This window comes from Melospiza melodia, chromosome 1, assembly GCF_035770615.1.
Source record: "Melospiza melodia melodia isolate bMelMel2 chromosome 1, bMelMel2.pri, whole genome shotgun sequence".
NCBI lineage: Eukaryota > Metazoa > Chordata > Aves > Passeriformes > Passerellidae > Melospiza > Melospiza melodia.
The window spans coordinates 10,416,506-10,444,051 of NC_086194.1; the positions used below are offsets into that span (position 1 = coordinate 10,416,506).

The following is a 27,546-nucleotide window of genomic DNA, read 5'->3' on the forward strand; positions in this document are numbered from 1 at the left end:
TTGTACCTACGTGTCAACTGACTATTTAAGGCCAAGTATAAAGGGTTAAATTTTATCTCTGAAGTCAGCCACAAACTCCCATTGAACTATGTCAAGAATGTTTCTAAAATGCAAAAATGTATCTTTCTTTGCTTTCCGCCCCCAGTAGTCAGTTTCCTACAATCATCAATATTAGCAGTAGCTGCTACATATTAACTTTTTTTTTTTCACACTCTGAAAATAGGGAACAAAGTTAAAAGAACCTAGACAAATTTTCTTTTGGCCTTTTAAATTGCACGTGTTAATGGGTTGTAAATATTTGTGTGAATATTTTTGCCTTTCCTGCAGGCAACCATCGAGCTCATTCCAGGTGTGCTTGGTGAGCTGCCACTTGTGCTTTGTTGCAGAGATCAGCTCTTGTACTTGTCACTGGGGGAATATTATTAGCATTTTAATTTATACAACTCTTCTTCATACCTACCTCTACCCAGCACCTGTATAAGTGGCAGATTAAGCATAACACCCTTCTCACAGTTTTTTTGCCCTGCAGTAATTATGCACAACTTTATTAAAAGTGAGTCAGCCATGACGAGGGATGGTTTCATAATACACTTCACCGGGAATAGGTGAGTGCTGCAGAGAACAACAGTGCTTGAGGGCTGTGGGGATGTGTCCCCATCCCCAGCTCACAGGGTCTGAGAGCAGAAACCCAGCTGGGCAGCAGCTCAGAATCACAGAATGGGCCAGGCTGGAAGGGAGCACAGTGGGTCACCTGCTCTTTCCATCACAAATCATTAACTCATCCTTTTTCAGCAAAAAAAGGTGATTGATGTACTGCAGTTAGTGAAATTAGAATATGTCCAGTGGGTCATCTGGTCCAACCTCCCTGCTCAAGGAGGGTCACCCCAGAGCACACAGCACAGAACTGTGTTCAGATGGTTCTGAAATATCCGGCGAGGGACACTCCACAACCTCTCTGGGCAATCTGTTCCAGTGCATGATCACCTGCCCAGTAAAGAAATTCTTCCTCATGTTCAGGTGTAGCTTCTGTGCCCCAGTTTCTGCCCATTGCCTCATCTCCTGTTGCTGGGCACCACAGAGCAGAGCCTGGCCCATCCTTTTGGCACCACCCATAGATATCTATACATTAACGAGGTCCCCTGTCACTTGTCTCTAGTTGAGGCCGAGCAGAGGCAGCTCCCTCAGCCTTTTCTCAAAGGAGATATGCTCCCTCAGCCTTTTCTCAAAGGAGAGATGCTCCCTCAGCCTTTTTTCAAAGGAGAGATGCTCCCTTATCCCCTTCGCTGCCTTCCGCTGCACCCGCTCCTTGTCTCCCTTGCACTGAGGAGCCCAGAGCAGGACACAGACCCCAAATGTCCCTCAGTAGAGCGGACGAGAGGAGCAGGATTTGCTAGCAGTACCCTCCCTGCTGCACTCCCCTGTCCTCGGCCACAGGGACAGCCGGAGCGGGCCGCCCCTCCCGCGGCCATGCCGCCCCTCAGGCGGCGCTGGCGCATCCATCGCTCGGCGCGCGGCTGCCGGCCCTGGTTGCCGGGCGGGCCCGCACGCAGCGCCGATCCCGGCCCGCGGCGGCGGACGCGGCCTCCCGGCCCCATGGACGGGGACAAGGTGAGCGGCAGCGCCGGAGAGCGCGGCAGGGCCGGGGGACAGCGCCGCAGCCTCGGCTGCTGCCCCCGAGAACCCCCGCGGCTCTGCTGGGGCCGGCCGGGGCGCTTTGTTTGGTCGGCACGGCGGTGAATCCCCCCACAAGAGGGAATCCTTATCCCGAGGCTGAGGGGAGGCTGTACCGCCCCTCGTTCCCCTGCTGAAGGGGACAGCTGGTTACGGAAATACCCCTTGTTTCACCTTCTAGATAAAAGCGTGTTTAATAATTGATGCTCCTGTAACCGCTAATTGCCGAGCTTTAGTTCTTCGGGAACACACGTAACTTCTGCATTAAGGTGTTAAATTATTGAAGGTTTGTACGAGTGCGGAATAAAGGAAACAAAACCACATGGCGTGCTAGCAGCAATGACTGGGCGACGTTTTCACTGGCTGAAGTAGGCGTGCCAAGGCAGCGAGCTGTGATGGAAAAGTTCAACTTTGATCCGAAATATCTCAGGTGTGTCGCTGTGGGAGTGCCAGAGAGCCAGAGGCAGGAGCAGCCACACGGAGTGAGGAACCCTCTTTTGGCTGCTTCTGTCATCCTGCTCTTGCCTATTTGAGAGCTCTCATAGCTTTCTTATTTCTCATACTGGAAATAAGAACGATAAACGTTTACATGCAAAAAATAAAGTACTTTTCTCTGGCTTAAAAATTAAAGACAGAATTTTGTCTTACTGCTCTTCTGTTTCTTTAGAATCACATTTAACTGAGTTCTTAAATTGGTTAAAAACATTATGTTCTGAAAACCTCTTATCTTTCTAGTTATGAGTGATGAAACAACCCCCTGTCGATCTCTTTCAAAGTTTATCTAAAGCAACAAGGTTTCTTTTTCCACTGACTGCTTTATCTTTAGATTAAAGGACAGATTCTTAACTGGTAAAAATGTTCGCAGAACTTTTTGAGTTCAGTAAATGTGTGGCATTTCATGTGTGCTGAATGCTCTAGGTGGATGAATTAAGTTAACCCCAGTGTCATTTAAGTAACAAATCTTAATCTGGATTTAAATGAGTATATTAGTACTTCTAAGTTAGCAGACAGGTGAGACAATTCAATAAATCCTTTGAAAGTTTGTTTGAAACATTATTGTGTGGACATTTACTTACAGAGGGACAAAGGACTCAATCCTTTATAAAATATCTAATTTTCCCTGTTTATTTATTATACTTCTGCAAAAGCAGAGATTTAAGTGGAAAATCATACACAAAAGCAACAGCTTCTGGTTGTGGTGGGGAGGTGGAAACTGCAGATCCCAGAAAAGTGACAGATGCACATTACTGGGTGCCAGAGAACCCCCTGTGTGTGCTGTGTGCTTTTTGCCTCAGCTTTGAAATAAAACTGAAGCAGCCTCATCTGATGTTGTCTGTTGGTCATGCTGATTTTATGCTATCACATCATTAACATTCTTTGTTTGCTGATACATGCCTAAATATTGTCTAAATCCAAAACATGATTTTAAATATGTTACTTTTGGACTATTCTGCTCTCTTCCCATCAATATCCGTCCTTTCAGCTTAACATTCATACAAGTTCTGTTGAGTTTCTTAGGCTTTGTTAAATCTTGACTTAAGAAAATTATCAGCTTTGTTTTTACTTTCTCATCTGACTTTCTGCAGTAGTAAATATTTGCATTCTTTGGTTTTTTGCCTGTTTTAAATATCAGAAGAAAATAAAACTGAAAGGGCACTTTCTGTTTGTAACAAATTCTATCTTCTTGGGACTTCTGATTAACTTTAGAAGTCACAGTCCATTACAGTCTTCTATAACATCCATGATTTTTTTTCATGTAGAATGATTTAAAAATATATATATACTGTTAAAATACTGCTCCCATACAATGAATTACCAAAAAGAAGAAAAAAAATGGGCACCATGTATTTATTTTGTTCCACCAGTGCAGCTTATCATTACCATATTTATCAGTGATTATTTTGTTAATCTTCAGTAGCTTTTGCCAAGTCTAAATTTGAGAATAAGGATAGCCTGATCATGTCACTTTGGATATGGTCATCATCCTGCAATGAACTAATTAAATATTCAATAGATTAAAATTCCTCCTTTCCCTCAGTGATCTCAAAGAATATGAATTTTTATTTAGTTTTTGTAACAGCAGTCAAGCAGCCAAGTGAAGGAGCTCTGCAAATGCAGATAGAAGAAATAGAATTTATTTTACTGGGGAGCACTCTACTGAAACCATGTGTACTTTGATTGGTTTCATTATCTTTTTGCTTTTTACCTTCAGTGTTACATACTAATATTTCATGTGCAGTCAACTTACACATGCAGTCTGAGCTTCAGGCTTCTTCCAGGTCCAGGAAGGTGAGATTAACTGCAAATAGGTATTATAGCTAAATCAAATTATTGTTTGCATGATCCTTTCACTGAGACTTGCCATGTGTACCTTGATCCTTTCCTTAGAAATATGATTCATTGTTGAATGATTTACTTCTCTCTGCAAATTGATTACTCAGTCTTTTCTGCATTTTCTCTTCTAGAAAAGAACTAAAGAAGACACTTGGAAAGCAGAAGAACTTAGGAAACATCTAAAGGTGGATTTATTTTATTTCTGCTAGTCTTGATGTTAAGATGCCTTACAGCACTAGACTTTATTGGTGGTCTAAATGTAAAGAGTTAACTCTTTGTTCTAAATTAGATAAATGGAAATAATGCATTGTTACAGTAAGCACACAGCAGTCAGTGGGATCTGATTTTCTGGTCACCCAAATCCAAGTGACAGCTCTGCTTTATATATATTATTCACTTTCCTAAAATATATATTATGTATTGTATTTATTATCATCATCTATCATGTTTGTTTTTTGTTTTTATACTGGTTAATTACATTGTCCCCTGGTCAAACAGGCATTCAAATAGGCTGCAGTCAGTTACATCATTAATGTTTACATTGAAATTGTGTTGTATTTTTTAAAAGCTGTTTTCCAATATATGTTATTATTATTCAGTTTGCTAGGTTTTTTTCAATAAGCACAGGCATAATGTTAGTATTTACAAAGTAAGCCTAGAACTATATCAGCATTTTAATTGTTAAATGGGAAATTAACAATTATTTGGGAAATTAAATACATATTTAGTAATCCAGCTTTTTTTTTCACATGAATATACTCCTATCAAAATAGATTGCTGAATTATAATGATAATTTTTTAAATTTTATTTCAGGCAGCACTACTAGAGAGTCAAAATGAAGACCAAAAACCTAGAGAGAAGAAATTGCCAAGAGAGAGGAGTGTTCATGACATAAACCCTTACAGACATGAATACAGAGGCAGAGAGAAGAGCAAGGAGAGAACAAGAGAGAGAGAGAGGTTTAAATCCAGTGAAAGGGACAGGGATAAAAGGAGAGAAAGGGAAAAAGAACAGCAGAGAGAAGACCGAGAGAGACACAAAGATAAGGTGCCAGAGTCATGGCTGGAGGAGAGACACAGTGCACTGAAATACAGAGACAGGGACACTGATAGAGAACGAGACAAAAAGCACAGGACATATGAGATAATAGATCCCCGAAATTATCTGAAATCATTTGAAGGAAGAGATACAGAGCATCACAGAAGAAGAGAAATCAGGCATCATTTGGGTAAGTAACTTTGGGTTGCTGTTGAACTTGGAAATATTTTATATTTATATAGGAATGTTCTGAAACCATACCCCATCTGTGCAGAGAGAATAAAACAGGCAGGTGTGAGTACCTGCTGGCATGTTCTATTTTGATGCTTTTAAAAACATTCTGATGCTTGTTTCACTTCCTCTGAGGAGAGGATGGATGTCACTGGTTTGGTTGGTCAGTGCCTGGACACTGTCCTGAGTGATCCCTTCACTTGCAGGGTGGTTGCTGAAATCAGTAGCACGTGTCATTACTCTTACCATGACACAAGACTGGAGGGATTCATTAGGAGAGAAGAAGGAGTAACCAGCTTTGGAGAGAGAATTTCAACAGAATTCCTTTTTAGAAAGAGCTTATGTAAGAGAAAACACATTGCTAAAATACAATTTTCTACTTGCTAGAATTAATTACGTACAGAGTTTGAATATTATAAAATCTGTTCTCTAATTTATACATCTGTTTTCTAGAGGAGGAGAAAACAAGAGCTGAAGAGAGAGAAAGAAGACATAAAGTACAGAAGGTAAAGGAAGTTAGTGAAGTGTCTCCTTACCAGAATAAGATAAAATTTTAGAATAATGAGGAAACTGGATCAGACTGTGTTTCCCAAGAAATCCAAGAGATGCATAGATAGTAAGGTGATGACAAGTGTACAAAACAAAACCAAAATATATCTCAGCTACTCAAATTTAAGGACATATTTTATTCTCTTTTTTTAAGTAAACATGAAATAAAATTTTCATGCAAAAATGCTTGGTTTTGGTACAGCTACATCAAAAGTTTCCATCTACTATTTATGCCCTTATTGCAAGGGTAATTGATGAGTGTACATCCTACTTTAGACCACCTAGTAGACAAGAATTAATTTTTTGTGTGAAGAACATATAATTCAAAGAATTTTCTGTAGCAAAGTGTGCAGTGTCCTAGAAGAAACACCAGAATCTCATAATTTAAAACTTGTTATCATAGGAAATGAAAAAAGTGGCTGGAAGATCCATGGGACACAAAGATTAGGTACTTAAAATTCAATCATTTTAATGGTCAAATCTGGATAGATTTGTGAAGATAGAACTGTCTTGGAGAAGTTTTTAAACATTTAATATTATTTTCCTCTTTGCAGGATAATGATTTAAGAAAGCAAATTGAAAAATTTTTGGCCTACAAAATTGAAGAAGGTGAACGTGTGCGCAAGTTAGAGAAACATCAAGAGTTGGATAAAGAGAGAGAAAGAAAATACAGAGAAAAAAAAGAACATTCTTCTGGGACAGAAAAAGAGAGGCTTTCTACAGAGAAAAGTTATAAACATTATGGAAAGGAAGAGGAGGAAAAACATAAAACAAAGAGATCTAAAGAAAAATCTTCCCATGGAGACAGAGAAGGGTCAGAGGCAGAAGCTGATGAGAGAGTAAAAAGTAGAGAAAAGGAAAGAAGGAAATATGATCTAAAGGTAGGTTTTGCTAAAACATTACCTTATCACTTACTTTATTATTAATATATTGTCAATAGGGGAATGATAAAAATGCTAGGATTTTAAGTCAACATTTTCTAAAATTTGAGGCTAAAGTGGTAGATGAAAACACTACATCTGCATTTAAATATGCTAATTCAGAATTGATTCCTTCCTTAAAATTTAAACAAAAAAAATTGCCTATGTGTTAGAAACATCTTTTATTCACAAAATTCTTTCTTTTTATGACTTTTGAAGTTTTTGCAAACACTTTGAAGTGAAGATGTCATAAGGCTTTAGGTCCATTAAATTTATTGGCTGCCTTTATAACAAAAAAGATTTTAATAGATGCTACTTTTATGTTGTATGTGAAGGGAACACATCAATCCAAGTCATAACTATGCAGGTGAATATAGACCCTTTATATTTGTGGGGTTTGCCTCTACTTCTGAAGCCATAGAATATCTTTTATGTTTCTAATACAGAGCATGATGTTATATCCTAGACACTTAATATTATGTTATATCCTAGAGACTTAATCATTAATTTGTAATTTTTAACTGATGTTTCATAATTACTGATTCAAGAAAACTGAGAGAAGGAATCTCTAGCAATTTGTAGCTCTTAGAATCAAATGAATTTTCTATAGACATATAGACATACAACAGCTGAGATGGTCTCAGGTAGTTTCTTCTGCTGCCTAAAGAGTGAAGATGTACAATCTTCTGAAATAGAAATTCAGAAATATATTTTCTAGTGACAATGAGTCATTTTCAGTGCAGGGGCCCTCCATAAGTGATTCCTGTAACTGACTGACTGCAGCAGAAAACAAAAGTCTATCAGGGGCTTGCTCAGTGTGTGACTTCCTTGGAAATGTACTCAGGTTGCTGTTAGAGAACACACACACTGATGCCTCTGTCCCAGAGTTATATTTTGGTTTGTGTTTCTGGATAGAGACAAAGACCTTTATCTTAAACAACCTATTGAATACATTTCCAAACTTAAGCAAACCTGCATAATACAGAATTTAAAATCCAAGTCCCTCTACTGGGGATTACAAGTGTCTGAGACTGTTCTGTGTCCCCTCTGTCCAGTTTGTGTGAATTGTAGTACATACTGTTAAAGTCTCATACTGTAATTTTTTGGAACAGGCTGGCCACAGCCTTCCAAGGTCAGCCCTTAGGCTCTACCAGTTTTTGAGAGCATCTTACAAGCAATGACTGAAATAAAAAATAATCTGTAATTGAAACAATTCATTAACAACCTTTTTTGTTGTTTGATGAAAGTACTACTAACACAGGATCATATATATATTCCCTGCCAGCTTTTCTGACTCATGAATATTGTGACTTCTTTCACAGAGCAGTGAATATAAAAAGGAGGAGAGGATTCAAGAAGAAATGAGCCATCAGCTTGTAAGGTAAATTCAGAGATTTAAAATAATTATATACTAGATGGTGTCTACTAAGATTCAGTCACCACCAAAGCAATGAGCATAAATTCTTAATCTCACATATCTGGGGATAATGTTTTTTCATAGGCCCAATAGTACAGCAAAAAATCTGTGTTGCCTCTAAGATGATTCAGATAGAAAAAAGATGTATTTGTATTCCTTTGATTATTTTTCTTCATCAGGGTAGCAAGAGATTTTTTTTAGTCATGTATATATTAATCTGGGCACTTAGTTTCAGAGACAGAAATGCTGAATTTTAGCATTTGGAAATTCACTATGTAGTCATGTGGGCACATGTAAGGTTCATGATTAACTACACAGGACTCTATTTTGTTGTTTAGTTTAATTTGAGTATCAATATTCAGCTCCTATCCTAGATGATATCTGAAACATTTTATATATATATACATACATACATATATATATATATATATATATATATATATACATATGTATACATATATATATATATATATATATATACACATACATATATATATATATATATATATATATATATATATATATATATATATATATATATATATATATAGCAAGTTTGCAGTTGAATATGAAAGGAAATATTCTAGATACCCTCAGTAGGATCAGTTAAATTAATTTCAGGATTATATTTCTAAGTTTTAGTACTAGCAAATAGAACTCTCAGACAAGTTTCCTGTATATTCTAGTACTTAGAATTCTTTATTTCTTGAGCCTTGCAAAATTCTTTCTGGAGTCTAATTCTCTGGGTCCATGGTTGGTTGCAATTCTCACTTTTAAACCCTAGTTTATCTTGCTGGCTCAATACAATCTGGGTTGTTTGCTTCTGGGGACACAGGCAGTGAAGTCACCACCAGTGGCTGAGTATTGTTAATGTTCAGCATGGGACAAACCACTTTGGCTGAAGTGAATTTGTGGAAGTGTGATCCTATGCCAAACTGAAAAATGAAATATTTCAGAATACACACTTTGAGGTGCTACCTGGCAGCAGCACTCAGCTGTGTCAGCAGTGCTGAGTATTCAGGCAATGTTTTGGAGCTGTTGCTGCTGGGGCTGTGGCTGAGTCATTGCTTGTGCATTGCTGGGAAGGAGAGTTTAGCCATTCCTGGGTGGCAGGGAAGGCAGTATGGTTTGGTGAGAAGTCATGAAACCCTGGTTCAGCTTCAGGCACTGTTAATGTTCAATCACTCCAATATGTTATGACACAATCCAGCCAATTTTTCATTTTTATTGTTGCCTTTTCCTATGTTTGTCAATCCCAACAGCAGTAGATACAAATACCCGCATAAGAAGTAAAAATATTTTCTTCTAGAAGTTTGATAGTCTCTACTTACTCTCTATGTATAAAATAATCAAATAGATTATTGAGGAGCAAAGCTTGTTGTTGACTTGCTCCTGCTCTCTGACCCTGATTGTATTGTCCCCATAAATAAAACCCCTGAATGAAAATCAGATTTGAAATCAGTCTTTGATTTATGGATTTTGAACATATTGCACCAACCTGATCTTCATCTCTGCTTTGCTGCAGATATTAATACAAGTGATAAATGTGTAGGGTTATGAATTTTTTTTCCTCACTACTTTTTCTTGCCTTTTGATGCAATTATAGGTGTTAAATTAGTTTCTCAATTCTTTGCCAGTTAATCACTTGGTTCTTTCATTATCCTTTTGTATCATAGAGATCTATAAAAATACTTGTAGAAATATTCCAGTTAAGTGGAACATTTCCAACTGTTCTTTCCTGTTCAGGAAAAAAAACCTTTTTTTTTTTTTAAACTAAAACAAAAAAAATCCCCAAAACCCAAAACTGAAACAGAAGTGCTTTCTTATAAGTTAACCAATAAAATTGTTGTTCTCTCTATGAACAGGACTGTAAAAGATAAAGGAAAACTCATTGAAACAGAGGACATGGACACAAGACAAGAGGTAAAACTAAAGAAGAGGAAATGATTTTTATAGTTTGAAATTATTTATTTTAATATTTTTAAATGGACATGTGCAGACAGAGCCAAATTTTCAGCAAGTCTGAAGCTGTATAAGCTTGGGCTTATTTGGGACTGTCTGTGCAGATACAGCCTAACTCCACCATAACAATTTAAAAAAGTTTTGTGTTGTTTTCAACTTATTGATTCAGCTCATCTTTAATTGAATTTCTGTGGTAAGGACCTAAATTTCATTTCTAGTTTGTGGAGAGAAATAGGCAGTTCAGTCCTCTTATCTTTGGTCTCCTTTTCCATTATCTTCTCTGTCTTCATTGGCAATAGGAGGCAACACAGGAGGGAGAAATTCCTACTCAAGACCTGACTCAACAAGGACACTGAAATTCCAGGGATTTGCATTCTATGTTGTTGGGTTTTTTTTGTATATTTGTTGCTCCAAATGCCACAGCCTTCAAAATATTCCAGCATAATTTCCCAATCCTGTTTTGTATTGACAATATATAGATTTTCTCTATAAATTCTTGAAAGTAGGAACCCAGACAGTACTGACAGTTGGAGGTTTTTAGTGTGTAAAAACCACATTTGTACCAGATGCTTCTGTGTTATTAATAAAGCTGACAGCTCTGTAGACATTTTCTGAGATGATCATAGGTAATAAAAAATACAAAGTAGCCTAAAAGCTAATAAACACTTACCTTTGTTGAGTGTGTTACTAAAGGGGTCTGACTAAATGGAATAAGGATTTATTTAAAAATTGTATAAATTAAACTATATGAATTAGTTGCTACAATCTTGCAGGCAGAAGAAATCAGAGAAATTTCTCACAACTAAAGTTATACTGGGGGATTCAGTCTGTTAATTAAACACTACAAATGTTGAAACCAGGAAAGTTGCCATAAGTAAATGGCATTATTTTAATCAAATTAATAATCTAGGGAAAGGAAATGTATTGGAAGTTCTTGCAGGGATACCATAAATCTTATTCCATGTAAACAAAGTAGAAGGTTCAAGGTTAGCAAAATTATTTACATATAGAAATTATCTTGTTCTCCTGTTACATCCATGTCTCTGCTTTCCTGGTTTCAACATTTGCACTATTTTATTAAGAGTGAGTCCTCCAGTATAACTTAGGTGTAGGGATAATTTTGTCTAGTCCTCAAAAGGGTAGGGCAATCTTAATTGTTGTTAGCACCATCAAAGAAGTTGTAGGCAGCACAGCAGTTTTTATATCTTTTCCAATAAAAATACTGTTAGAAAAACACTTGATCTTCCTAAGATAAAGTTGAGTTCTGTTTTTCTTCCTGTACTATTAGTTTAATTCAGCAATTAGTGCTTGATAATATAATTATCTGTAAACTATCTATAAACTTCATGCTATATATTTGCTTGAAAATGTAAAAATATTTGAGAATAGCAACTATTAATCTATTGTATGCTAAGATTTGTCAGATAAGAGATTTTTTAGGAGGAATATTATTTAATGGTTTCATTTGTTTTTTGGATTTAGGAAATGAAAGATACACACATCTCTAATCCAGACACAGAATTTAAGGATTTTTCCCTCAATTATGAAGATGACTTTGAAGTAAGTAAAAGTATACAGCTGTCTGTCTGAAGTAATTCTTAAGTATCAAAAAAGAGAGTAACTTTGTTCACAGAAATAAACAGGATGTTACATGGCTTTTAGTTACTTTTTGGTGACAGTGACCTTAATGTGGCTAACAGTAGATAGTGAGTAATTAAAATGTTATGTAGAGACTCTCTGCTATATATTTAGTTAGTTTTCATCAGAGGTTGGGAGTCAAGTTTTGTTTTTTCAGTTGAAGTGTTCACAAAATGTTTTCTCTGCCTTTGTGGATTTCAATTATTTAAATGACTTTCTGTGAAGAATGCTGAATTAATTAAATAATCAAAGCTAATAATTTCAGATAAAAAATATAAAAAAGCCTGCTCATTTATCATAGGAAAAAGGTATTGACACACAGCATTCACTTTACTAATTTGTTTCATTGAATTCCCTATTTTTAGCTCTATTTTGTCTACTTTAAAGTTATTAAGACACAGGAGTGTGTGGGATGTGCTTTCATTGTGAGCTGAACTAAAATCATCTTTGTTCAGTGAGGGTAGAATTCATCTCCACTCATGTCAGGAGTGATGATTTCCACTATTGAGCTGGTCACTGCAGTAGCTCTTGACCATTCAGTGAAGAGAAATAAGCACATTTAAGACTTGTTCATACATGTTAGATGGTTATTTTAGCATGACATGAATTGTCTTAGTTTGAGAATTTGTTAAAGGACGACCCTTAGGCATAGACAGGGAGTATGGCAGTTTAGTAAATGTGAGCCTGCCATTAAAGGACAGCTTGAAGTAAAACTGTCAAATCAACAACTTCATTCATGCCCACACATTTATGCCACTGAACACTGTTATATTATTTCTTTAAAGAACACATAATTCACCTAAACTTATAGTGCCTGCTTTAGGATATTAAATAAAAACTATTTTAGGCACTGTAGAACAACACTGAGATTATCTTCTCTTGATTAAAATTACTGCAGTAATTTTAATAGTTAAAGGTAATTATGAATAATTAGAAGATAATCTTTAGAATTGATCAGATTGTTCTGTACTGCAGAATGAAAAGATGCTATTTTCTTTCCATCAGTTATTTTAGAATGCCTTTCAATCAGAGGATTTATAGATATCTGCACGAGGTTTTTATTTTGACGTTTTATAATTTCTGTAAAAGATCTTGAAAAGTGTATCTATAGTTTGTGTTTACCAAGTATTGGAAGTTCTGTTACTTTCAAAGGTCTATGAAGATGATTTTGAAGATGATGAAGACAAAAGTAGTGAAGTAGAAGATGCAGAAGAAAATCTAAGAGAGGTTCAGTTTTCCAGAACATCAGAAATTGAAGAAATTCAAAGAGCAATTACTGAAGAAAATGATAGAATTTTTAATCCATTGCCAAAGAAACTGGAAAATGAAAAAAAGGAGCCAGTCATGGGTATGTGACTAGATAGCAGCCTTTTTATATTAAATGTATGAGTAACACATACAACTTACAAGTCAGCTGGCCACTTTTTCTAACAGTCTGCCTAACGACCAAAATCTGGTCCTCAGGATGAATCATGTACATTTGTGGTAAGCACTGTAACGTCCATATTACTAAACGATTCACAGGCATTACTAATCATTTAAATTGTGAAAAATAAAAAGTACAGAGTGACATTTAATGCATCTTATTTTGGGTAAGAGGAGCATATGAGAGTCTGGATTTTGAAAACTTGAGGAGTGCTGGAACAGTTTGGGGCTTCCGCTGGCATTAAATTCACCTTTTTCTTTTAAGCAAAGTTGAAGCAACTGTTCTGGAGGGAAGGCTAGAAAAATATCAATACTACTCAAATATATAGCACTTTATCACTTTTAAATGCAAGCTCTTTCTGAAATGTCTGGAATTCAGTTGATCTCACTCTTGTGAGTGCCAGAGCTGCTTATTTAAGTACAGTTGTTGTTCTCCTTTGCAGTCTGCACTGAAGTGAACAACCACATAGAATCATTGTGCAAAAGAATATTAAATAGCTTTTTAGTCTGGTACAAAGTTATTACAGAAAGGAAGAATAACATGAAGCTCCTGTAAGTCTTTACAGTAAACCTTAAAGGTCTTTTCCAGCCTAGAAGAGTCTCTGTCAATAGATTTCAGTTAATGGTCATTGCAGCAGGAACCAGCATACTGTAATGTGAATTTCTTCTTGCAGAAGATTTAGGCAATTATTATTTATCTAGTCAACAATACAGAATCAATAGAGATTTTTAAATTTCAAAATTGTAACACTTGGTGGTTTATTCTTAATTGCACAACACATTCTTTTTTTGATGAACTTTTGATCTCATTTGCCTAAAATGGTGGTTGATCAGTCTGGCAATTATTTTTATAAGTTAAAAAGCATTTTACAAGTATTGCCTACATTCTTTGAGGAAGAGAAGCACCACTAGTCCTGACTGGAAGTTGGCTCTTTAGGTCAATTAGCTGCAACCTAGCCAGGAAAGGGAGTAAGAGAGATGTGACATCAGTTGTTGTAGTTGGTCTGTTAACTGTGGCTTTTCAAGGAAGTTTCCAATGTTTTCCTTATTCATTTCAGGATATTAGTTAAGCCTGTGTTGGTGAGGTTCTCCTCTACCTGAGCTGTTACTCAGAGGTGTAGTATGCACATGGTGAAGTCTGTGTGACTTGAATGCAATCTTTAGGACTGATCACAGAGGGTTTTGCTGTACACTGGGGAACAAAGCACCTGCTGATGGCAAGAGAAAGAGAGAGACACTTTCTGCATAAGTCTTCTAAAGTAAAAGTTACAATGGTCAGTCATTTTGAATTGATTGCTAAAGAACCATTGTATATGCTGGCCCATTACTGATGTTAAACTGAAAATGGTGGCAGAGCCCTTTGTGTAACATGTGAACCAGGGACTTTCAGTAGCTGTGTTGTAACAAATCTGCTGCTTTTTAGACTTACTGCTTAACATTTTCATACACTTTTAAGTGTGAACTGTAACACTTTGTTTTACAATATCACAGAAAGGCAAGATTCTTCTGTCAGAAGCTCTTTTTGTGGAATATTCATGGATTTCCAAATGGCAAACCAAAGACAAAGCAGCCGAAGTTTGGCCAGTAAGCAGAAGTAAGTGTATTTTAAATAATCCACAAAAAATGGCAGCTCACTATGTAAGATGCAGTTGTTTTCATTATGTTTAAAGTATGTGACTTTTATAAACTTGAGTCTTATTGAATCAAATACTTTATTAACTAGCAGTAATTAGTTTTTAAGCATATATAATTTGCAGATATTGCTACATGTCATTTTGTAAGAGAAATGTATCTATATATCAGTTTATGTGCATCATTTTATTACAGAACGTGTTGCCAGGATTGTAATTTCTTTGTTTAGTGCTTCAGTCATTTAATTAGATACTGACTTAAAGTACTAAAAAGCAATCCTTTTATCTACCATCAGATCTCTGCAGAACTGTAACTTATTGAAATAATCAAGAATATATGGTGCATATAGTTGCTTAAATAGCACATTCCCTTTCAGGAATAACATCAATTGCTGTAAATACATGTTATTGCTGGTCTAAAATTGATCTAGATTTGAGATACCTTAAGGCATATCTTTATTTTAAAGAAACAAATTGATGCCTGCTTTTTGTGGAACTTGACAGGAGCTCCAGATTTGTCAGAAGCACTCTGTATATCTCCAGTTTTCTGTTACAATGTTTGGATGATAAAGCAACATTATTAAATGTTATTGTTAATGCCAGACTCCACTGTTTCATGGCTTCACATCAGTGGCTAATTTTCACATAAGGGAGATTTTATTGTCTAAGTTATTTAATTCACATTGCCTAAAATTATAGGCTCAAATTTTACACAAGTTCATTGTCTAGGCTTCCTCTCTGGACTGTAGAGACAGATTAAGAAACTCACAAAGGCATCTCTGGAGAATTGCCTTCTGGAATGTTTGTCAGCCTCTGCTGATTAGGTTCCATGACTGATTATGACTATGTTTATAACTCTTTGTGCATGCTGACAGCAGACACAGCCTGAAGATAATGAGCATTTTCATGGGAAGAGGAAGGGGTTGTGGAATTCAATGTTGTGATAATACATTACTACCAGTAAATAGATTGAAAGCATCCCATAAATAATTTTTGGAACTTGGGAGTTGTAAATTATAAATACAAACTCATTAGTTTATTTTTAGGATTTATCTGCATGTATCATTAAGTTTTGAAACTAGTAAGAAAATTTTATATGTTTGAGTTATATCTCAGCAATCTATGCCCATGTTTGTGAAGAGAGCTTCATACATTATGAAGCACAAGTTAAAGTAAAATGTGGCTAAGAATATGCAATAGATGTCATCAAGTAGCAAAAAGGAGATGTGAAAATTGTCCTTATGCATAAAGAAAAATTCACTTTAAAATACTGATGAAATTCTAGCTCTTGTTCCTCTAGTCTTGTCTCTTTTCAAATGACATCTTGCCTCAGCAAGAAGCTGTAACTAGAAAATGCATCTGCAAGAGTGTTTAGATATGGAATTGCTATAGATGCATAATTTTATCTGATTTGTATTTATGTATCACTTTTAAGTACATTAAAAACCTGCAAGTGCAGGAGAGAGAAAGGGAGACTGCAAAAATTGTCTAATTATCAAAGACTGTATAACAGCAAGAGCCTGTAATTGACTTGCAAGCAGACATCTTTGTGTAATTCATGCAGTTCACTCTAGAAATGAAATATCTTAACAGCTTTATGGCATTAAAGTAGATAGATAGTTGTGTGAATTGTGACAAGGACTGTCAGTCTTTTACTACAAATATGTAACAAAGCTAGGATGTCATACAAGATCTTTATAAAGCATGTGCACATATGAGTGATGTGAGTTAATGAAATGAGTTTAGGAGAATTAGCCACTGTCCTAACTATAGAAGAAAGAGACATTCATCTGTTACCTCACAGAAGAGCTTTGGAATACTTAGGCAAGATGGTCTGCTGAGCTTTTGATAGTTTGTCTTTAGTAATAAACCATTTGACATTTGCCATTTGCAATTAGTACTGCATTTTCAAATATGATCATTATCTCAATGTACCATTAAATGAAAACTCTAAACAATAGTCTATGTATTTCTATAGTTACATTTTTATCTGCTAATTAATTTTGGTACAACTTCAATTCCCATAGATTAAAGCATTGTTAGATATAAAATCAGGTTGTCATTCTTTAGGATTACCAAATATTTGTTCTTAACCATTTTTATGTTTCTCTCTTGTAATTTATCCTGAAGAAAACGGACTTCAGAACTTCTCCCGCTAATTGACCTGGATTTCTCAGTTAGTTTTTCACTACTGGATTTGCCCCCTGTCAATGAGTACGACATGTATATCAGGAATTTTGGCAAAATGAACACTAAGCAGGTGTGTAACAAATACCTAGTAATGTTTCAATTCTCAAAGGGCTGATTTTCCTTCTGGAAAAGAATTTCCCTTAAAAAATAAAGTTTCTAAAGCTACCAGCACATAAGGTAATAAATTAATCATATTGATCTCTCAGCTTTAATTACTATAAAGCAATGATCTCAAAACTTTTGGCCTGACAGGCAATTTCCTTTCTGTATTAGAAGACAATTCTCTCATTTTCCTTCCCCATTTCCTGAAGAGCTTTTCACCTGTCTGTGGCTCACTGTCCCCAGATATGCTGGGTTTGGTGTTTACATGCCTAGGAAGACATTCTGTATTTTTGTAATATTATTTATTTAGCACTCTGGTGTGAAATGTGGTAAAATGTGCATGCATGAAATAGTGACAGTGTGTTAGTATGCTCAGATCTGAATTCACAAACAGAAGAGGCTAAGCTTTAAATTTCAGTTTTAAAATTACTAAGTTCTATTCAGTTATGTGCTGTCAGTCTTAGCTGTATCACCCCATATATTGATAATTTAATCTTTCTACTTTAGGCATATGTTCAGTGTAATGAGGACAACCTTGACAGAGACATTCAGACTGAGGAAGTTGAGACACTGGAGAAATGGACACAGCATCCAGGAGAAAGTGCTCTTGTATCTGGAGGTGAAGAACATTTTAACCTTACTAACAGAGGAGTGCATGTTATATAAACTTTCTCTTTGCTATCCATTACTTGTGAGAATCTGTACAGTGGCAGGCTGCAATGGTAGCAAGCTGACATAGGCACTCTGAATCCTCATGTGGAAAGTATGAAAAATAAGTGGCACAAATAATTTTTCCTTCTGGCTTGATGTTTTTATTGGCAGCAGAAATGAGTCTTCAACAGATCTTGTCCTTAAACGCTATTCTTTCTATATTCTTTCTGAAGATAAGTGGATTCCTGCCACTCTCCTCTTGCTCAAAAAAAAAATTCTCCTTACACTTTTCCTAACTGATTCTCTTTTGAAGCCTCAGGTTTGGTTTTTTGTTTTCTGTTTTTCATAGGTCCCATAAACAACCAGAATACATCAGTGAATGGAGCTCCAACACCTAAAATTGATTCACAAAGATTAGCAAATTTTCTCCGGTCTGCATGCCAGGTACACTTACATCCTTAATATCCCTTTCAGCTGGTTGCATAAATATACAGTGTGATAAATCACTTACAGTTCTTGTTCTGACTAATTTAAATGAATTACTTAAATAATAGTTGTTATCAAAGAGAAAAATCTCTCTGCAAAGGAATGGAATCAGGGCTGTGCAACTTTTATGTCTGTAAAGCTGTATTTGCAAAGTTACAAAATTAACAAGACAGTTGATAAAAGTTTTATGAAATTATTCCATGTAACTTTAGAAAGCTACAAATAGCAAAGCTGGAAGATAAGATGACCCTTTTATTTCTATAAATGTAATTATGTTTGAAAGGTGATTGCTGTTTTGCTAGAGGAAGATCAAGTTGCAACACAACCCAGGAAACTAAGATCTCGACAAACCAGTCTGTCTATTAGTGATAGCTGTTTCCAGTTAAATACTAACCAGCCATTCCTCCATGGTAAGGGAACTTTATTCTACACCTTTTAGTGTACAGAGTGATCTCTTCTTTCTTATGCAAAGTGCCATGTTCTTTGTCATTACTGTGCAAACAGCACATATCAGGATATACAGATGATGTAAACCCCACTTTCTTTTTCATTGCACTAATCAGATTGGTTTCACATAGGGAACATCAGAGCATCTTACAAGAAATATATTTCATCTCTTCCTACCAGAAATAAAGCCAGCAATTAACATGATGGGTGTAATTTTGTAATTTCTTATTCCTGTTGTTGAAGGACCATCCCAAGGGATGTAATTTTGTTTGGGCTCTTTATGCTGACAGTTACAAATAAAGGCAGATTATTCAACAGGGATACTGTGGCCTGATATATTTGTAAAGCAATTATATCTTATCCATATAAACGATAGCTGTTGAGATGAAAAGTGAAAAATAGAGCATCTGTAATTATGGTAGGAAAGCCTATTATAACACAGAACCCTACATCATCTAACAGGAACATGTTAGATGGAGATAAAACTAGAAAAGCCTGGCCTGTGCTGTTTCCTGTTTGAGACTCAGATTAATTTTCAGTATAAATACTGGCATCAGATCAGATTGGCTTGCTTATGCCCAGAATAATTATTCTATTAATTTCTTGACTCTTCCTTTTTGCTTCCTACTTGTAGTATTTTGAATTCCTTCTCTAGTCCCTACTTTTTTATTGTATAGTTTCAAAAGCAACACAATGTTATTAGAAATATTCTTCATAATTGCATCTTAGTTTGTTTGTTGCTATAGTAGCTGAATATGCTTTTTCATCTGCAGTGAATATGCTTTTTCATTTATTGCTTTTCTTTCTTGGCTTTTTTCTTTAATGCTTTAGGCCGAAAAATCTCCTGCTTGTATGTCTCCCAAGTTCAGAGGCAGACAATGCTCTCTGCTCATGGATTACCTGAAAAGGCAGGTGTGGGTTTGCTGAGCAGAAAGAGCCTTATATGTGTTTGGAACATCTGGCAGCCCTCCAGTCCTCAGAAAGTTTTAATATGTGATTCAGAGGTATGTTTTAATAACGTTGTATATTGTCCATCAATATACAATGTATATTGTCCATCAATATACAAGACTTTATTTAAAGATTTTATTTTTACATGAGGACTTTTTTTGTGTTGCTTCAAAATATGCCATCTTCTATCTTCTGAGAAGCACATTTGAGCCTAGTGAACAAAGACTGTTCTTGTTCTATTCTGTGCTTCAGAACCAGATTGTAGTGATGGTCATGGTGTTTTGTTGGTTGTTTGGATTGTTTAATTTTGACTCTATTTCATGGCTGAAGAATGAATAGAAGTAAAACATCTGGTTCAGATATTGTTAGGACTTCTCTCTACTCATCATCTCCATACAGTTGAGTCACTTCTTTCAGCTTTCAGCTTACACAGTGATTGTTTTGAAAAGGGGAGGCCTGCTGAAGGTTTTATATCCTACTTCCCTTTTAAAATAGATTTCCTTTGTGCCATAAACATGTGTGATCTGTATTTCCTGGGTTTCCATGTTCATAAACCTATTTCAGGCTCATCAAACCATTGATCTTTATCATAATATCAACCCTGCATGCTTTTACTGTTTTACAGGTGATGTGTTGCTGCTTTAGTCCCAGTAAAGCAACATTAGTTTTTGCTGGAACAGCAGATGGTTCATTGTTGGTGTGGGATCTTCGCGAAGACTCAAGAATGCACCCTTGTATGATGATCTCAGAAACTGAGTGGACATTTAGAGTTCCCACATTTTCCACAGGTGAGCATCTGTGCATGCTGGTCAGGCACTTTGTGCACAGTGAAATTGTCACCTAAGTCTTGATGTTTCTGTAATGTTCATGCAAGATATCCTAGAGTGAGGAATAGCATACAGCAATAGTTTTGTAAATAGTTTTATTGGGAGTGTAGGTTTAGGTTAGCTATTAGGAAGACATTTTTTCCTGTGGGATTGGTGTGGCCCTGGCACAGGTTGCCCACAGAAGCTGTGGATGCCCCATCCCTGGAAGTGTTCTAGGCCAGGCTGGATGGGTCTCTGAGCAACCTGGTCTAGAACAAGGTGTCCCTGCCCATGGCTGGTGGCTGGAATGAGATGATCTTTAATATCCCTTCCAGTCCAAACCATGCTGTGATTTTCTGATTTAACTTTGGCTGTAGTACTACCAGTTTTCTAAAACACCCCACTACACACATTTACAAAATCCTCTTTTCTTCACAAGTGTTTCTAATTGCAGCAGCCATGTAAAAGTAAACAGTAGTTGGTTATAGATAGACTTTTAATTTTTTTTTAGTAGGTCAAAGATGCTTGGTCTTCTGTTGCAAGCTGGTGGTCAAATGGATGTGTACAGTTTCATGTAGTTGCTTATGTAAGCAGGCAGGTTTAATGCTGGGTACTTAGGAAGCTTTAATGCCTTCAGTCTTAAATGAGATTAAGTTCATTGCAAAGGGCAAGTCCAGAAATCATGGGTATCTGACAAAGAACACACATTGAAATTACTCTAAACACACATTAGCCTTAAAATGTTATTAAAGGGCAAATACATATTCTCTTGTGGTGAATACTGTTTCAGGATTTTTCAGGATACTTTCTACTAAGAGTAATTTTTATTCAATTTTGTCTTCTTTTATAGTAAACAGTGATTTATTTCTACCCCTATTGTTTATGGAGCTTGAAATAATTCTTTCCATGCCAACCCTGAAATGGCAGATTTTAATGAAATATCTGGTACAGTGGCATAAATGGTGCATCAGTCATTTGGAAAATGAGAAGTGAATAGAAATATTGGAACACTGATTTATCTAGTAGTATTTTGGTAATTTAGCAGTTTGCATATTGTGTTTGAGACTTGTGCAAAGTTCATTATTTACCATTTTTTCTGATTTTGTTGTTGTTGTTGTTTGTTTGTGTTTTTTTTGTGGAAAGTACTATGTTTAACTGTCATTATCCTCATTTCCAGATGGCATTCTAAACTCAGTAAACCACACCTCTCCCATACTGGCAGTGGAACCTGTCTCAACTTGTCTCAGCAGTGACCACAGTTATGGGCTCTCAAGCCTCTCTTATCAGGAGGGTATGTAAACTGCTCTTCTAAGCATCAAAACTGCTCTTCTAAGCATCTGAGCCTTTCTTTATGTATCTAGTGAAACAAATTTAGCATAGCCAAAATCCAGTTTATAATCCAGTCTGCTTCTTAAGTTGTCTGTAGTATCAATTGCAGTTTGTTTTCTGCTCTCATTTTTATGTAGTGTTCATTCAGTGCAGCTTCACATCAGATGTGGCTGTGTGCTTGTTATAAATTCTGATTTCTAGAGAGAAGAAAGCAGAATTTCCATGATAAAACAAGTTATCACTCAAAAACTGTGTTTGGAAGAGTCTTAGTGCTTTTCTAATGTCCAAAAAAAATCCCTGTCTGAGTCAGTGGAGCAACTTGCTTATAGCTGAAAGCACTTAAAATATGTGGCTGTAATTGGTGGCTTTTCCTGTGCCTTTTGCCTGTTCTTTTTATGACCAACCTTTGCAAAGAAACTCTAATCCTCAGATCCTCAAATGCTCAGACAGTGTGCTAGGGAAGACATTATCACTTCCATTGCAGATTTGTACTTTGAAATCCATAGTGGTTTGAAGAAATGTGCTGCCTATTGCAGGTTTTACAAGATTCCATCTGTTTCACTTTATGTTCCCTTCCAAAGTCCACACAGAATCCAGACATTTTAAAAAAGATGCAGACTGAGATCATTTGCCTTTCTGGTAGGACAAGCTGCACATACTGGAATAGACAGAGGTATAGAACAGACTGTTTGAGTTGGAAGGGACCTACAAGGATCACCCAGTCCAACTGCCTGATCAGTTTGGGGCTGACCAAGTTAAAATGTGTTAAGGGCATTGTGCAAATGCCTCCTCAACACTGACAGGCCTGGGGCATTGATCACCTCTCTAGGAAACCTGCTCCAATATTTGACCACCCTGTCAGTAAAGAAAGTTTCATGCCTTTTTTTTCCTTTGGTAGAATTAGAGCACTTTCCCTTTTTATGCAAATGAGAGGATTGTAGAAGTTTCAGAGGATGTTTTAATGTAGGAAATGTTTCAAATCCTTTGCTATTGTTCAGGAGGGAGGTCAGTGTATGAATAAAAAATTGTTGCTATTCCATCCATAGAAATGTCAAGCCCTCCATTCCAGATAGCTTCAATGGATGAAAATGGAATCCTCAATATGTGGGTGAGTATGCATGAAAGGAGAGAGTATAATGTATAATAAAATACTTCAAATACAATAACCCAAATTCAGAATTTCTTAGGAGAATTGCCTCCCTGAAAAGTACAGCAACACTAACCATTCTGTTGGAATTCTCCTTAAAAGTTTTGATCTGACCCCTAATGTTATCTTTTGGCAAAAGTATTAACAGGTACATGAATTCATGAAAAAAGGCAATAAATTGCATTACTTAATAAAAATATGGTAAAATATTTCCAGTACTCCATTAATAGTCCTCAGTTATCTTTCACCCACTTACTTTAATTTTAAAATCACTGTGGTGTCAGAGATGATACTGAATATAGGGGAGAAATTAAATTCCTAATTTCTATAAAACAAATGTTAAAGAGATAAAAAGTGAAAATCAGAGGATAAGATTTCCTTGCCTAAAATATAATGGTTAGGAAAGTACTAGGTCTATTGCTCTTAATTGTTGTCCTGATAACTCTTCTATCATATGTTTTACACATTTTTTTTACCTGGTGCAGCTTTGGTTCAGCTGCTGAACCTGTGAATAAAAAGGGATAAAAGTATTTCACCTCTGTGTCAGTAATCAAGTTCCTTAACTTACTTTAGTAACTTAAGTAGCAACAGATTCAGGCCAAATGATCTACCCTTTTTATTTAATGTACAGTTCATTTTATTCATGTATAGGAAAGCACAGGAAATGTTGTTTAAAGTGGGTTTTTTGGTGACTGACCAAGCCAACAAGATGCTAACTAGCAATTAAGTGTAGAATGTAGCTTTCCATATTGTGCTTTCCATCAGGAGCATCAAGCAGGCATGTGAAGATATTTTTAGAATTGCAGACATTGACAAGGAGTAGAGAATCGACCTGTGGTCATTGTAATGTTAGACCTGCCTCTCCAAATACCCCTTTAGAGTTTTACTTACTATTATAACTTTGAATTCTGGTAAATATTGATTGTTTATTAATGTTAAATATTGATTTTTCAGGTGGTTGTTGAATTGCAGAAAGCAGATCTAGCTGGTTCACAAACTGACTTAGGTGAGTACTGTACTACTGTTAGAGGTAGAATAAAATGCTCCAGTTTTGAGACTATGAAGTTAAAAGAGAGAGGAACAGTCAGTGATGCCAAGAAGTAGTTTAGAAGAAGGCAAAATTACTGAGGAAAAGATTTACTCTGAATAATTCATAGCTGATGTTTGGGGTTATTGGTTAGGTAGGAGAATAATTTTCACTGCTATCGAAATCTCATCTGCTAATTCTGTATTGGTAATTGGCACTAGACAGACACATTTTTGCAATGTCAGAGTAGTTTTTTGAGTTGTCAGCAGTAGGGTTTTTTTCCCAAGAATGTGCAATTCTATGGCTTTGGTCCTCCTCTTTGTACTTTAGTTTTAACCAAACCCGTTAAAGTGCTTTTGCTGTTGCCTGTGTCTCCATTTTGAGAATTGTCCTGAAAGCTTTTTTTTAGGTAAGATACTTAATTTAGCATGAGGAGTTTTCTGTGGAAACACTGAAAAACCAAGTCCATTCAGCCCTTTTTGAGTTATGTAAATGAAGAAAATTACATTCTTTGTTCTTTAAACAAATTTACACTTACATGCTTACCTAACTGGAAAAGGCTGTGACTAAAATCCTTTTACATTTGAAAATACATAAATAAACAATGAAGTAATGGCAGCAAACTAGAATTTTTGATTAGTTTCTACAAGCCCATGTGCAATGTCAGGCTATATTAAGCTGCTAAAGCTGGGTATTATGTCTGTGGAGAGGTGCATTTTAAAGCTGTGGTCATGTGTTGATACATTTTTACTGCAACCAGCAGTAAAACCTTTTCCTCTGCAAAAAAGTTTTGTCTTTAAAGGATTTGCATTATTTATGTTGTTCTCTGCTAACAAGTAACATAGACCAACTTTGTGGATGCATTATTGCACTATCTCATACCTATAATTCATTGTCAAAGATCCAAGTAACATAAATGTGCATCTTAACCATTTCTACAATTGAGTCTTAGAGAGTGCAGAAAAAGAAAAGTATAACTATGTTTCTATTTCTGTCAAAGACTGTAACTATTCAGATTTCAATTCTGAAGCAAACAGTTGTAAATGATGTGAGATTCTTACATGTCAAAGGTTGTATTTGCAGTAACCTAATTATGAAACATCCTTTTATTTATTACCTTACAATTTAATTTATTGCTTGCACTTTTTTAATGCAAAGTGCTTAAATCAGTTCAAATAATAATTTTTTATAATTTTAGGTTTAGTTCCTGGAGGGAAAGTGAAGTTAGTACATAGCTCAACTATGGAATTGAGTAACAGGTAGGAGAACTGGGGCATTACAATTTTACATGTTATTTCACAAAGCTAATTTTTCCTATACTTTACTAATTTGCTGTTGCATAAGATATATTTAACATTATTTTCTGTTTGTGTTTTTTTTTTAATACAAATTGCTTCCTAGATCTAATCATAGACATTTTAGATGAAGAGTTTCTCTATGTACTTGCACAGCTTTAGGAGTGAATTCTCTGTGTTAATGCATCTTTTGCCTTTGCCATTTTCCTCAGCCTTTTCCCAAAGGATATTAGCCAGAGAATGCCACAGACACTGACTATTAAATTTCTGTCTTCTAATCCCAATCACTTCATTGTTGGAACCAACATTGTGAGTACCATCCTGGGATTCATCTCATTGTTAGTTTTTTGGTTTGGAAGCTGCCTTATTTAGTTGGAATTTTACCAGTAGACTGTATGAAATTTATAATTTGAGCCTATATTATTAAATTTTGTTAGCTATTAAGGATCTTTTAAGTATCAGCTCATGAATTATTTAACTCTTTTCTGTAATACCAATAATGCAACTTTTTTTGTTGTTTTGTTTAATTAATTTTCTTTATATTGTTCACAGGGTCTGGTAGGCCATGGTACAAGACATGATTTAAAAGTTGTTCCAAAGCTATTCAGGCCCCAGGAGAGCAGACTGAGATCAATAAGCATCACTGCAATTGATTTCTTCCCTTTTGGAAAGCCACTGTTTTTGGTATGAAAACATTTTATAGAAGTTTCATTTTTTAATTACTGGCTGAGGGAGTATTTCTAATTTGATATATTTAACTACATGTGTTAGTAGATTTACTTCACTAATTCAAATCTGCCATGAAGGGTGACAAAAAAAATCATAGAATAATAGGATAATTTAGGTTGGAAAAGACCCCCAAGATCATCAAATCCACCTTTAACCTATCACTGCCAAGTCCACCAGTAAGCCATGTACCTAAACACCACTTTTTATATCTTGTTTAGTTTGGTTTGTTTGTTCATTTGTTCCAAAAGGCATTTTCTTTTTCTCTGTGTTGTAGGTTGGCTGTTCAGATGGAAGCATTAGACTACACCAGATGACATCAGAGCATCCCCTCATGCAGTGGAATGGCAGCACAAAGGGCCAGCCAATTATTGCCCTGCAGTGGGCTTTGACAAGACCTGCTGTGTTCTTTGCCCTGGATGCATCATCCAATATTTACATTTGGGATCTTCTGGAAAATGATTTGTTGCCTGTGGCCAAGCAGACTATGCCATCAGAGAGGTGTGTGCTCTTTTTTTAACAAAATATTAATATTGCTGCATGGGTTTTTTGCTTGATTTTAAATTATCATTAGAATTTGCTTTTCTAACTCTTATTCTGTGAACTGCTGAAGGTGTGGAAACAAACTACAGTGAGCTAAATTTTGACTGTCTTCCCTAGGCTGAAATTAGTCTTACTGAATATCCCTCTAACTAAAAGTTTTCCTTGTATCCTTGTTAACTGTAGCAACACATTGCTAGTTTTTGGAGAAATTACTACAATTTTAAATTTTTTTAAATTTTAAATTATTTAACTTTTTAAGTTATTACACTGTACTGTAAAATGCAGTCAAACATTGATCATTTCTACAAGCTTGAAATAATTTACAACCATGATTAGAAATTGATGATGAATTGCATGGGGGAAGAATTGAATGTTATATTTACATTAAATGGTTGCAACTGGTGAAAAGCTAAAGAACATGATGGTGTTTGAGAAGAAAATAAGAATCATTTAGTTGACTGTAAGTAACCTGATACAAACATGTTTGAAATCACCAATTTCTATTTATTTTGCCTCATTTAAAAAACATTCCTTTGTTCTTTTGATTTCAGGGTTGTAACTATGACTCTTCTGGGAGAGCCAGAAAAAGCAAATGGATTGTTAGGCATTGTGCTGGCCAAGGAATCTGGACACATAGACATTCAGTATGTAAAGAAGAAATGGGCATTACCTCGGCCTGAGGAATCTGAAAAACTGTATTCTATTTTATTGCAGTCTTTTTAGAAACAGGGTTGTACAATTTATTGCAAAATGTGTAGTTTATTTTTTACTTCAATTAAAAATTTTAATGTAATTTGTATATAACTATTTGTGTATATTTTAAAGACTATCAATACAATATTTCAAGTGAAACAATATATTTTATCATAAAAATGACAGAATCAAATTTACCATTATTGCACTAAAAATGTGATGGCTGTGTTTCATTATTGAAGGTACTCTAGATGTATATATATTTTTAAAAATAGCAAAAATACATTCCTATAAATTGCACTGTTGTTTCTCTTTATTTCACTGTGAAATAAATCA

The 27,546-nt window shown here is 35.6% G+C and overlaps 1 protein-coding gene across 1 annotated transcript; it reads left to right on the forward strand.

The window, feature by feature from the left end:
- Positions 1-1,535: 1,535 nt before the first annotated feature.
- Positions 1,536-27,546, forward strand: DYNC2I1 (dynein 2 intermediate chain 1). The gene is made up of 24 exons (XM_063147702.1): positions 1,536-1,608; positions 4,137-4,190; positions 4,820-5,234; positions 5,729-5,781; positions 6,379-6,705; positions 8,067-8,125; positions 10,027-10,084; positions 11,606-11,683; positions 12,914-13,109; positions 14,678-14,780; positions 16,948-17,077; positions 17,617-17,728; positions 18,110-18,204; positions 18,530-18,656; positions 19,525-19,697; positions 20,270-20,432; positions 21,628-21,741; positions 22,826-22,887; positions 23,881-23,932; positions 25,152-25,212; positions 25,461-25,557; positions 25,801-25,932; positions 26,252-26,475; positions 27,069-27,546. Exons 1-24 carry the CDS (start codon positions 1,594-1,596, stop codon positions 27,238-27,240), a joined length of 3,072 nt encoding a protein of 1,023 aa, XP_063003772.1. The 5' UTR covers positions 1,536-1,593; the 3' UTR covers positions 27,241-27,546.